The sequence below is a fragment of the Pygocentrus nattereri genome, chromosome 2 (assembly GCF_015220715.1).
Source record: "Pygocentrus nattereri isolate fPygNat1 chromosome 2, fPygNat1.pri, whole genome shotgun sequence".
NCBI lineage: Eukaryota > Metazoa > Chordata > Actinopteri > Characiformes > Serrasalmidae > Pygocentrus > Pygocentrus nattereri.
Window position 1 is genome coordinate 32,726,490 of NC_051212.1, and position 14,378 is coordinate 32,740,867.

General features: G+C 42.2%; 1 protein-coding gene across 1 annotated transcript; it reads right to left on the reverse strand.

Annotated features, from left to right (window-relative positions):
- Positions 1-6,355: 6,355 nt before the first annotated feature.
- Positions 6,356-13,806, reverse strand: znf16l (zinc finger protein 16 like). Its single transcript, XM_017719985.2, has 3 exons — positions 12,966-13,806; positions 11,886-12,083; positions 6,356-9,141 (listed from the first exon to the last, which is right to left on the reverse strand). The coding sequence occupies exons 1-3, from the start codon at positions 13,678-13,680 to the stop codon at positions 8,432-8,434; spliced, it is 1,623 nt and encodes a 540-aa protein (XP_017575474.1). The 5' UTR covers positions 13,681-13,806; the 3' UTR covers positions 6,356-8,431.
- Positions 13,807-14,378: the final 572 nt, after the last annotated feature.

Sequence of the window (14,378 nt, forward strand, 5' to 3'; positions counted from 1 at the left end):
TTGATAACAGTGCAGTAAATATAGTCATGAACTAAAATGTTTTTGAATGTAAATAAAAGAAAAATGACATATCATTGTACGAATTAAAAGGCTGTGGATTTAAGAGGTTTATGATGCACTCTGGATCCTATTTAAATGAAATGTCATGCTGGACTGAACAATTTCATAAACGCATTTATGAGATTAATGGAGCATTCATTAGGTTTAACTGGCTGTATGATGGCTGCAGGAATGCGGCTTACAGCAGTACAGACAGCTCATACATTTGCTTGTGTTCCTCAGCTGAACATGACTGTAGGAGTTGCTCTCTGTGTATGTTAAAATAATCAGTTCCAACATGCCTGTGTGCTGCCACGCTGATATATGGCCTTTTCTTCTAGATTGCTCAACGTTGCCTCTGTCTGCATTACAACATCATTTAGACAAGGCAGTTGCCACAGCAACGGTCTGTGAAGACGAGCAGAGGCTACTGGCATGAAAGTGAAGAAGCATCTGCTCACTCTGAGGTGGGAGCCCAGCTCCGCACGTGTTCAGACCTGGCCGTGGTTGAATAAGCATTGTGAATCAAACTGGTAATAAACTGATCATACCATGCCAACTACAACTGCAACAGCAAACTTTTAAAAATCCAACTATAATTTGGACTACTATGCAAAAGTGAGAGACTACGCTTCATTTATTTAATTTCCAGTGATCATTCAGTGAAAGTTATTCATTTGTCCACTAACTAAATATACAGGGTGATTAAAAAAAAGATTCATCCAATTTCAAAATGATTTATTTCACTTGTAAAGCATTCCAGAACAATGCAGTAAATTGTAAATGCTTTAAAAGACAACATTAACCCCATAGTCAAATTCATCCCATACTGGATTGAGCATGTTGGGGGTCACTGTACTCATGGCCCTTTCAATGCAATTTTGTAGATCATCCAGTGTTGTGGAACCAACGCTGAAGCCTCTGAGCTGTTGGAGGTTCACTGCTGATGAAAATCACGTTGTTTATGACTTATGACTAATTATTGAAGTGGAGAACGGAAAATGCTTTCTTCTCAGGGGTCGCCATCTCCTCACTGACTGAAGGGAGCCTGGTAACAGTCAGAAACTCTATGACACCCTCTTCGAGTTGGTATTTGATTGGTTCCTCGACACCTCAGGGCTTTAAAATTATGGTGCTTTGAAATCTGATTAATCTTTTTGAATCATGCTGCAGTACCAAAAAAGATCAGTATTTAGTGTGTCTACTTTTTTTCCTACAGATTACAGCATCCATAACATCTCCAAATTTCAGTCTTACAAGTTGGTGGCATTTTCTTCTTTTCACAATCCAAGTGATCCCAAACATATTCCATGCTGAAAAACTATAAATCTGGCATCCCTACGTGGAGGAAAGATCCAGTGAGTGAAACATGTGCATGCAGAAAACAGCAGTTTTCTAGTTGCTGTAGCGTCCCTGTACTGTTTTCCAATGGTTAAATGCAGTTCAGCTATAGCAGAGTTTTACTTGCGTGAGTTTTACTTTGCTCAGGCTTTGTACTAGAATTGAGCAGGCATGGCTTCCCCATCCCCCCTTCTGTTCTACTGGCAACCATGGACTTGCCCCCTCTTGATCAGAGTTGATTTGTAGTCTTGTTTCTTGCTGAAACCATTGCTAATTCTGCTGAAAGACACTGATTCCTTACCAGTAGGAGTCCGTCTGCTCTGAGTAAGCAGCTAACTGCTGGTGAATGGGCCTTTAATTCACATAGCTGGAATCAGCTGGAATTACCTGCTGTGGCTACACTTATCACAACACACACGTTCAACCCAAAGGTGAAAAATCTCTGGTAATGAGCAGCCTCTTTCACCATGAGCCCTGCATTATGCTTTCAGTAGCTTGTTAAGTCCACTGTCCTGTCCTTATGTCTATGTACATTCAGGTACAATAGACATAACATTGATACACTGTGATGAGATGTGACTATACACAGTACCATGGGACACTAAATAATGACCCCCCTCCCCTCATTTGAATACATCTCAGGACAAATAAAATAAACCAGAAAAAGTGTTTCTTGTTTTTTGTTCCAAGACAATACAGTCATTAACAGCTGCCTTTTCACTGCCAACTGCTGCCAATTTAGACTAGTACCATTTTCATCAATGCAATGCAAAGGGGAGTTTAAAGGCAGTGTCCAACAATGATAAATCACTTAATCATCACATGATAAAGGACCAAATGGGCTCCTACAGTCTATACATGAATATTAGCACAGGGCTGGTTGTAGTCTTACCTAACTAGGCTCAAAGGAACTGCAGATGTTAATGTGAGACTTTTACCATGTGGGTAATTTCTTATCAGGTTCTTAGTAGAGAACACTAAATAATAAAGATCTGTTGACTACACACTTAAAAAAGATGGTTCTACAAGGGATTTTTGGTAAAGAAAAAGGTTCTCTGTAGAACCATGAGCACTCAAAGAACGATTAAATATCTCTTTGCATCATTAAAGTGTTCCTTAGATTAATGGAGAATTTGCTGTACATAGTTCTATGTAGAATGCTTTCAAAAATGGTACTATATAGCACCAAAACAAGGTTCTTCTACTGTTACAAGCTTGATATCATTACAATAAAAGAACCTATTTCAGTGCTATATAGAACCCCGTTTTAAAAAGGTTTGATATAGAATCATCTGCAGCTGAAGAACCCTCTCACAATGCAAAGAACCCTTTAATAATGCAAAGGGTTTTTTGAGTGTACACGGTTCTATACAGAACCCTGTTCTTTACTAAATAATCCTTGAGGAAGTCTCTTTTGTGAAAGCGCTTTTGTGAAATCAGCGTTACCCAGTGTGAGATGTTTTAAATTCAAATATAAGAGACAGCTGTAATAAAATGAATGATTATTATAAAAGTGAAAGGCTATAGTCATATTACTAAATCGAAGTAATAACTATATCAAAAAAGAAAAAAAAAATGACAATGTAAGCTGATATATCTGAAAAAAGCCTAGAAGGAATACAGGACATATGGAGTAAATGCAACTGAAAAATATTAAAAATATTAGAAATTCCCAAACTCAAGGTACTGAAAACATAACCCTGAGGGACCAGCCTGGTGACCGTTTTATACAATTTCTCTGAGATTGTAATACATAGATATCAAAAAGTATAAAACAATTATTACTCCAATAAGCAGCGCCCACAGCATTTTTTACCATACTTGCTTTACTGTCTTCCTAATTATGCATTTTTTTTCCCTTCACTGAGAAATAAGCCACTCCGCTGCTCCTTATGAAATACTGATTGCTAAGAATGCCATTCTTTTATGTGTATGTGCACAAAGCTTAATCATAGCTTGATTATCTAAAGCAAGGTTAACAGAAGAGGCTGTTTACTAGCGTTTACTATGGCTGCATTTGTGAAGCTGAAACATGCAAGTACCTCTATGCTGAACAAGCTTCGTGAGACAAACCCCTGAATTCACAAAAATACACCAGTCAGACATAATATTATGACCACCTCCTTGTTTCTACACTCATTGTCCATTTATCAGCTCCACTTACTATATAGGTGCACTTTGTAGTTCTACAGTTACAGACTGTAGTCCATCTGTTTCTCTGATACTTTGTTACCCCCTTTTACCCTGTTCTTCAGTGGTCAAGACCCCTATGGACCCTCACAGAGCAGGCACACTTTGGGTGGATCATTCTCAGCACTGCAGTAACACTGAAGTCGTGGTGGTGGTGTGTTAGTGTATTTTATGCTGATCAGAAAGTGGATCAGCAGCGCTGCTGAAGTTTTTAAACAGTGTCCACTCAATGTCCACTCTGTTTGACGCACCTGCATTGTTGGTCTACCCTGTAGATATAAAGCCAGAGATCTGCTGCTATGCAGTTTGTGTTGGTCATCCTCTAGCCCTTCATTGGTGGTCACAGGACACTGTTGGCTGGATGTTTTTCGTTAATGGACTATTCTCAGTCCAGTAGTGACACTGAGGTGTTTAAAAACTCCAGCAGCGCTGCTGTGTCTGATCCACTCATACCAGCACAACACACACTAACACACCACCACCACATCAGTATCACTGCAGTGCTGAGAATGATTCACCACCCAAATAGTACCTGCTTTGTGAGGGTCCATGGGGGTCCTGACCACTTTTTATTATTAGCTGATGTTAGCATATTAGAAAAAATACATACTTTTGCACAGACTAAATTTGATGCTTTTTATTTATTTATGGATTTAACTATGTCAAATTCAGCAAATAAACAGTAATTGTGCATTAAATGTGCAGACGTGTGTTCTCTGTAGAGGATGTGCTGCTCGATTTTTTGAAAATAAACAAAGCATCTCATTTGGCCAGGGGCCAAACTTCTAGATCAGGCTGTATTCCCAAAAAAATCATTTGAGCTGAAAGATGCTGGAGTATTCCATTATCTCTCTATCATACACACGTTTTCTTATGCTTGATGAGACTAAGAGCTCCGGCACTGTGGTTACTGTAGCAGGAGGAGAATGTTGTTGTTTCTTTCTCTCTTACAGCTTTTATACTGTCTCTCTGCTGAAACTCCCTCACCCTCCTGAAAGTTCTTCTAGTGCGTCTTATCTGCTGAATGGTTGCTGTGGTAACAAGGACATATATTGAAAACACTCTGTATCACGACCTGTAGTGCATAGCACTGGAACATTTTTCTGTGTATACAGTATGCAAAAGTTTTAGCACCCCAGTCAAATAATGTGTTGCTGATTTTATATTTCATGCCTTCTCTTTCTTGTACTGTATGTTCTGACCTATAATTCATGCATTTATTTTTTTCTAATGTGTTAAACTCAGCAAATAAATTGAATTTGTGCCCAAATATTTGTAGAAAAGGCCATACTTGAGTGTGTTCTCTGTAAAGGATGCATTAACTTGTTTTCACTTAAAAAAAATCAACAAAACAGGTACTAACTTGACATGGGTATTAAAACTTTTGCACATGACTCTGTTTCTTGGTAGCATTTCAATGTCACCATGTTACCCATCACTAATTCACAGCAAGATTATGGAAAAAAAAAAGGCTAGGGCAATATTGGCTAAATTCCGTCAGCCTTAGAAATCAGTGTATGCAAACTTTTGAACCACAGGAAATACACAGTAGTGAATTAAAGCTGAAATATGTTTGTTTTTAATTGAATGTTTAAAAATATCTTCTCATATGAACAAAAAAACCCTAATTGACTTGACAAAAGAAATGTATGGCAACATTAAACAAAACTAGCAACATGAAAGTAAGAATTCTTGACTGCTAAAGATGAAAGTTTTTGTTGTTGATGTGTTGCTTTGCTGAGTGAAAATAAGGATGTTAACACATCTACAGAAAACTTGGCATGGCAATTTTCTCCAAATATTTGGGAACAATTTCTAGTTGTTAAAGTTTAACATATTGGAAAAATTTAAATGCACGAAGTATACGTCAGTACACACGGTACAAAAAGAGAAAACATGAGGTGCCAAAACTTGGGCATTCAACTGTATGCACAGAAGAATTTTTCAGTGCCATGCAATCAGGACATGCATGCACAGCGGGTCATGATACAGAGTGTTTGGAGTAGGTCACTCATACACTGTTAGGAATAAAGGTGCTGTGCAGGTACATTTTTTGTTCATCAAGGTATAAACAGTGTAACTGTTCCCTCAAAGGTACAACAGTGGTTTTAAGGTCCAAGTGTGCACCTTAAATAAGTTTTTGCCAGTGGAAAAGTAGGTATTTGTACCTTTTCATAACCCAAAGTTCCATCCATCCATCCATTTTCAAAGCCGCTTCTCTGTCAGGGTCACAGGGGGGGGCTGGAGCCTATCCCGGCAGTCTTCGGGCAGAAGCAGGATACACCCTGGACAGGTCGCCAGTCCATCGCAGGGCAGACAGACAGACACAGACAGTCACTCACACCTAGGGGCAATTTAGCATGTCCAACTGGCCTGACTGCATGTCTTTGGACTGTGGGAGGAAACCGGAGAACCCGGAGGAAACCCACGCAGACACGGGGAGAACATGCAAACTCCACACAGAGAGGACCCTGATCACCCGGCCGGAGAATCGAACCCAGGCCCTCCTCACTGTGAGGCGACAGCGCTACCCACCACGCCACCATGCCACCCCAACCCAAAGTTTTAAAACAGAATAATAAAAAGCCTGGAGGTGCGATGGGGTGTATGAAGTTAATACAACACAATGTAATTTCAGTGGATTACGGTACAATTATGTTCCCTGACCAAAGGTTCTGAGATGTACCCTTTAGTGTCCCACCCCAGTGACAAAAGGGGTACTGCCCCAGTGACAGTTTACTACCTTTTTTCTGTGCAGCAACCATTCAAAAATAAGACAAACCTCTGGATCTTAGAACATGAATGTTTATTAGAGTTACAATTATGTTGGCAATGACTAGTAAAGACCAGTCAAATGTACCATTTTAATCACTGACAGCTTGTATCTCCTTATTTAACAGTCATACAATTATATACTGAGATAAACTGAGCATCATTTTTGATAAAAGTCCTATTATGTACTTGCTTTTGCAACACCTGAAGTGCTGCCTTCCTCATCATGTAAAATATTTACATAACAGTCTTTACATTGTTGCAAAAGTAATATTCAACGGTTTTGCTTTCCACACATTTTTCACATTATAGATTATGCTTAGATATTAAAAGGGTGGCCATATTTGAAAAATTCAAAGAAACAGCATGTTAATAGTGTAAATTTCACAATTATCATTAAAAGTAGTAAACTGGTAAAGATAACACTAATTATCGCGACAGGCGGTTCAGCTTATTGCCAAAAAACAACTGAAGCAGTTGATACAGTAACACACACAGTCCAGAGGGTGGCAGCACTATTCTTTTGTGCACTCGCTTGAAAAACAAGGACACTTAAAGCACAATAGGCTCCACAGCTTTTAAACTCAGGTCATTGGCAGAACTGAAGCAGAAAAAAAGCCTGCGGTTGTATAGTGTGATAGGACCGTTTTCAATTTTATTCTAACAACAAATAGAACAAATTCAAAAAGCTTTCAAAATGAAAAGCAACATGAGTGACGTACTCTCACAGATGAACATGCAAATTCTAGTCCATGTTTGATATAAGCAGCTCATATTTGATGTGAGAATGTTTTAATGCCATAAGTCTCTAAATAAAACCAGTGCAAAAGCAACAGACTGATTACACAAACGGGTGCTGCATTAACTCCAAACTGGCGGCGTGCTCTGCTTTATGACCCCATCGTGCTCTGCATGAATCACCGTTCTGTTCTTTAATCAGGTGCGTAAAGGAATACTTCAGTAATTTCATCTCCATCGGTCACACCCTTAGTATGTGTTCCATTAAAGTGGACAACTCTATAAGTGGAAAAGAACACAAAACCTATTGACTCAGAACTCAAGTCATGAGGCAGCTGCTTGGTCAGTGAATGTTTGTGTGAAATCCATTTCATGAATCCATCAGCCAAAGGTACCTGAACAGATTTCAAAATATGGCTGAAATATTTAGAATTTACAAATTGTAAGAGCTGCAATTGTAATTATAGCTTACACTATTCAACAGTCTTAACAAGTTCTAAGCACAGAAAATCTAACATAATGCAGAGCTTGTAAACTGCCAGTCTAGCACACCAGATTCTGTGTGCAAGCCTTGATTAAAAAAAAGCATGTGCTCATCTTCTTAGGGAAAAAACAGACTAAAACTTAATTTCTAGAAAAATCACAATTAGATCTTTCTCCCCAATGATTCAGCCCTTTTTGATCAGAAAGTCTTGTCCCTCTCATCTTAAGGCAGTGGTCTCCAATCCTGGTCCTAGAGAGCTACTTCTCTGCAGAATTAGTTCCAACCTGTATCTAATAAGCTGCCCCACCCCTCCCTTAACTCTAATACATCAGATTCAGCCAATCAGGGACTTGGGAACAGGTTGATTAGCTGGAGCGGATGTAGCAAATTGTGGGTGGAACTCAGTTCTGCAGGAAGGTAGATCTCCAGGACCAAGGCTATAGGCCGCTATCTTAAGGCCTGCAGTCTTAGCGGCGACGGTTATGAACTGTCCACTGTCTTCTACTGTATGTGTGTTTTGAGTCAATGAGTTTTCGTGTTCCTTTCTCAGTACAGGGAAAAGTGTCTATTACTCTCCATGGTAATCAACAGTACCACACACTGACAGAAAGCTGAAAATGAGGAGACTGGTTGAAAAATGTTGGAAAATTCCTTCAAATTCACCTGTACTAGTGAAGAAATGTGAGCTTTTCTGCACCATCTGTAAGAGAACAGTAGTGGGCCTCATCTTTGTTGTGTTTCTAAAATGTTCTCCACAACCCAAAAAGCTGTCTTAAGCAGTGAGTCCAGCTATTCCTCAAACTGCTTTTGAAGAAGTAACACAGCTCTGTAGTACCACATCTAAAAAAAAAAGCCAGGATGGCTCCATCAGCCCGTCTGTACCTTGTCCTCCTGAGCCCATGCTGGACTGTGGCCACTGGGCAGCTGTGTAGCAGGAGTGCAGCGGTGGCTTTTGTAAGTACCTAAATGGCGGAAGCTTCGACCACACTGGTAACAGGAATAGGGTGTAGCACCGCTGTGAATGCGCATGTGTGTGTACAGGTTGCCTAGCTCTTTAAAGCGCCGGCCGCACTGGGGGCAGGCGTAGGGGCTTTCGCCTGTGTGCACACGCTGGTGCCGTTTGAGTCCGGACAGCACGGGGAAGCCTTTCCCACACTGAGGGCAAGGGAAGGGGCTCTGGGCACCGCTGTGGCTCAGCCGGTGGCTCTTGAGGCGAGCGGCGTGTCGAAAGCGCTCTCCACACTCGGGACACACAAAAGGCTTCTCACCGGTGTGGATGCGCTGGTGTTGTCTCAGATTGCCCAGGTAGTTGAAGTGACGACCGCAGTCACCGCACTCATAGCCCCCCTCCACCTTCCTCTCCCTGGGAACCCGAACCGGTGGAACCTCCGAGCCCCCCGCAGCCCGTCCTGCTTCACCGTCAGCGCCTTCAACACGGGATGCGGAGGAGGTGGACTGCATGGCCTGCATGCTCTCGTCCCGATGCATCAGCTTCATGTGCTCCTCCAAGAACGTGGAGTCGGGGCAGAGAGTTCCACAGAATGGACAAATAAAGGTGTGAGCAGAGAAGTGCTGTCCTGAGAAGAAACAAGAAGCAGAGACAAAAAAATTGAGCTTTGAGTTGAGACAAAACGTTTGCTTTTTGGATGGGGCTGCACTATTTCTGCCTTCTCAGTCACAACCTTACATCCTAATCAGCTGCACAGCATTTGTTATGCAAATGTTTATGACAAGATATACAGTACTGTGCATAAGTCTTAGCCACCTCAGCACACTGTTTTAAACCATTTACCTCTACAACAAATACGTTTTTGCCAGTAAAACCAGTACATATCATTAGAAAGATGTAAATAAATATAAGAGCAAAAAGTCATCTGAAGAAATACACTTTATTGCCAAAAGTGTTCACTCACCCATCCAAATGATTGAATGCAGGTGTTCCAATCACTTCCATGGCCACACGTGTATAAAATCAAGCACCTAGGCCTGCAGACGCTTCTACAAACATTTGTGAAAGAATGGGTCGCTCTCAGGAGCTCAGCGAATTCCAGCATGGTACCATGATAGGATGCAACAAGTATGCAACAAGTCCAGTCATGAAATTTCCTCACTACTTAATATTCCACAGTCAACTGTCAGTAGTATTATAAAGTGGAAGCAATAGGGAACGACAGCAACTCAGCCACAAAATGGTAGGCAATGTAAAATGACAGAGTGGTGTGAATGGATGTTGAGGTGCATAGTGCACAGAGGTCGCCAACTTTCTGCAGAGTCAATCACTACAGACCTCCAAACTTCACGTGGCCTTCAGATTAGCTCAAGAACAGCATAGAGAGCTTCATGGAATGGGTTTCCATGGCCGAGCAGCTGCATCCAAGCCTTACATCACAAAGCGCAATGCAAAGTGTTGAATGCAGTGGTGTAAAGTGCCACCACTGGACTCTAGAGCAGTGAAGACATGTCCTCTGGAGTGACGAATCACGCTTCTCCATCTGGAAATCTGATGGACGTGTCTGGGTTTGGCAGTTGCCAGGAGAACGGTACTTGTCTGACTGCATTGTGCCGAGTGTAAAGTTTGATGGAGGGGGGATTATGGTGTGGGGTTGTTCTTCAGGAGTTGGTTTCAGGCCCTTAGTTCCAGTGAAAGGAACTCTTAATGCTTCAGCACCTAGAGATTTTGGACAATTTCATGCTCCCAACTTTGTGGGAACAGTTTGGGGACGGCCCTTCCTGTTCCAACATGACTGCAAACCAGTGCACATATCAAGGTCCATAAAGACATGGATGAGCGAGTTTGGTGTGGAAGGACTTGACTGGGCTGCTCAGAGTACTGACCTCAACCTGACAGAACACCTTTGGGATGAATTAGAGCGGAGACTGAGAGCCAGGCCTTCTCGTCCAACATCAGTGTCTGACCTCACAAACGCACTTCCAGAAGAATTGCCAAAAATTCCCACAAACAAATTCTTAACCCTTGTGGAAAGCCTTCCCAGAAGAGTTGAAGCTGTTATAGCTGCAAAGGGTGGGTCGACATCATATTAAACCCTATGGATTAAGAATGGGATGTCCCTGAAGTTCATATGTGTGTGAAGGCAGACGAGTGAATACTTCTGGCAATATGGTGCAAGTTTGGTTCCAGATTTCTCTTGCCATCATATAGATTTGTTAAATTCCACCACCAGCACACTTGATTTATATAATTAAGTACTCGTTTGACAAAGCAAGTATTGGATGATAAATACAACTAATAATGAACTGAGGTTACTCCTTTCTTATTACTCATTGTATCAATGTTGTTTGTGTTCATTGTAATATTAGTATGTTTCCTGAGCAAAGCTTTTGTATTATATTTGTATATATTTTGTATCATATATACAATACATATTGTACATATTATATTTTGTATTATAATTGTATTAGAGAAAGTAGCCAGTATATTCATAGCCTCCAAACTATTTAAAATTGTCATTAGTGTCATTAAAATAAGTAAAATCATTTGTTATAAAAACTCATTTATTTACTTTTTCAATAGTTAAACAGTGTCTTTTAAAGGCAAGAAAGTCTTAAAAAAAACAGCAAAAAAAAAAAACAAACAACAAACAAATTCTCGAAGAAAGAAAGTTATTTGTGTAAACTGTCCAAAGCTTCTTTCTTTCTTTCATTATTTGTTATCCTTATATTGGTAGCTTTGGGAGGGTACGAGGGCGACATTCAATGGAATATAACACCATCTCCTGCTCGTCTCAGGTGACGCATGTGCATTTACATCCCAATGTGCACAATCGGAGTTTCTTAGCTTGTATGCCTGTATTTTATCTGCCTACCTGCAATGAAATGTAATGAAAACCCTAATTGTGATTTCTGTATTTGTGCACATTTTTCATTGTACATGAAAAACGTTCTTCACAATGGAGAAGTTTTATAATTGAATATATAGAATACCCTGTGACACTTCAGTAAGGTACACTTGTACCCTTGTGTCCGCAGGGAATAACAAAGCTCAGCAGATACGCTGCTTTGCATAAACACGTGTACACCATCTTTCAGATACAGTATGAATTTTAGGATGTTAGGCACAGCTATTAGCCATTTTTGCCTCAAACCTAAATACACATAGACCCTTTAATCCAGGCCAAGTGTCCCTCTAGTCCCTGGAGAAAAGTACTACCCACTTGAAAATGCAACTCGAATAACATTACTCTTTACATTTTTTGTGTTAAACTGGTAACATTATGAGTATTTAGTGGATATTTTAGCTGCAGTAATGTTTTATAGACCTCATATCTTAAGTGACCTGGTAGACAACCTTTAGAGCGCTCACCTGGATCTAATCTGTCCATACTGTCCCCCACAGGGCTGCTCCTGTCATCCCCTGAAGAGGCGTGAGTATCCAGAGGAAAGGAAGCAGAAGGCGTGTCAGAGACCAGACCCAGTCCTCCTCTCCCTTCTTCTGACTCTTCTACCTCTTCGTCAGCCTCTCTGGCAGCTGTGACATTCTCACACTTTGACTCAGACTCACCTGGGCAGACAACAAAGCCGTGATTCATTTGTTTCAGAAACCATTTACCAGATTTTCCACACAGACGATTGTCAATGTGTGGAAAACAAAGGGCCTTAAGCAGTTTTGGACATTAAAAATAAAAAAATGTGATTTGACGCTCTGTAGCAGCCATTTAGCAAAAAAAAAGCATTTTTCATTAAAAATGTCACTGGTGTTAATGTCTCTGGTGTTACCTTTCTTCTAACACCAATGGCACCTATGAAGAGAGAGAAAAGTGGACGTTTCCGTGGAATGAGCCTTTTAAGGTGTTCTTTACTGGTAGAGAGTGCATTCGATGTGATGCTCACGCTATTTAAGAATCACCTTTGTGCAAAGATGCTTTCGGGAATTCCAGCCCAGGTTTTGCTCACATCGCTTACATTTACGGTATTTGGCTGACGCTCTTAGCCAGAGCGACTTACAATTTGATTATTGTTACACAGGTAGGTGAAGGCGGTGTTAGGAGTCTTGCCCAAGGACTCTTATTGGTATAGTGTAGGGTTTTGCCCAGGTGGGGATTGAACCCCAGCCTACAGAGTAGAAGGCAGAGATGTTACCCACTACACTAACCAACCACCTCTTATTTCACTGAGGTGACAGCACTCTCACGCTCTTCTACAGACCGATGGTGAATGTGTTGTACACGGTTTAATACAGACCTTTTTTTGATCACGATTCTACACAGCGCCAAAGCAGAAAGTAGAAAAAGGTTCTATATAACCTAGAACTGTTGTCTTCGCTGAAGAAGCACCTTTGTGAGTGAGGGAGTGAGTGAGTGAGGGAGTGAGTGAGGGAGTGAGTGAGTGAGGGAGGTTTCAGCTGCTCTGCTCTGTCTCTGGCAGCTCTTGGTTCTAGCTCTACCTTTAAAGTCCGCCGAGTTGAGCTCCACTCCTGCCATCCACTCGTAGTCGTAGAGCCGTTTGCTCCCTGAAGGCAGCATGCTGAACAGGTCCTCGGCCCCCGCGTCGCTCCCCGGCTCTGCGGCTGCTCCAGCCCCCATCCCGCCGTCCGTCCACAGGCTCCTCTCGGGCTCCGCTCCGCTCTGACTCAGCTGCTCACTGTCCACTTCAGCGCCGCCGCCGCGCGCGTTCTTATCCTTCATCAGATAGTCACAGATGGCGTTGATGTTCTCCTTCTTGACCACCGGCGCTCCGGTTTTCGCCTTCTTCTGCTCCGAGGCGTATTTCTGCCCCAGCAGCTCTGCTCTCCTGGAGAAGGCGGCCGCGTCCAGACCCGACAGACCCAGCTCCCCCCTGCCGTCTCTCTCCACACACTCCAGCCGCGCCTTCAGCAGCTCTATCTCCTCGGTTTTCTCCCGCAGCTCCACCTTCAGGACCCTTATCCGCACGCTCACGATTTTCCTGATTTCCGACAGGGCCGCTTCCAGCACCACCGTGATGTTCCTGCCGAGGTGCTCCGTGATCTGGCTGACGGAGCACAGCAGCTCCTCCTCGGTCTCCAGCTCGGAGAAGCTCTCCTCGGAGCGAGCCGAGGAGCCGACGGCCTCCAGCAGGGCGGGCTGAGACTCGGAGGACTGTCCCGTTTCGATGAAGCCATGGCTCCTCTTACGGCTCATGTTTAAAACGGTCAGTTCAGACACTGGACTGCTCTGGACGCTCAACGCCAATGGACGCTGTGAGCACCATGGAGTTCACACACAGCTTCCGTCTGCTCAGGAAGTCGAGTTACCGAACTGCGCCCCCTGTCGCTCCGTGTGTGCACCGACATGGAGCCACGACACTAATAAGCAGAACGTGTAGCGTAAATGACGAGACCTGCTGTTCTGTTTGTTCGCTGTGTCGTTTCACTAAATTAGCGCCATACCAGTGACTGCTGCTCCTGAGATCCTCTGGGGAAAGTTTCATTTATGAACTGCACAGCTTTGGTTCACACTCTGGTTTGAGCTTGTGTTCCCAAGTTCCCTTTAGAAGGGACTTTTCAGAAGTTCTGCATAATTAAATATAATTATTATTAAATAAATATAAGCAAAGTCTTTCAGGCTGTGGTGTGAAATGCTCATGCTCAAGTGATCAGTTTGTTTTTTAATGTAATGGTGGAGGGAATCATAAATGGTGTTAGGCAATAAGTCCCCTTTTTTCCAGATTTACCACTATTTTGTTATTGGCAACACTGCATATAAGAACTCACAAGGCTGTAGATTCACTGGTGGGTTTGGATAGTAAATAATACTACTATGCTTGCGCTGCAGACACAGTCCCTGGTTCCCATCACCACCACTGTAAACAGTCGGTTTGTCTACAAATGAGACAGCGA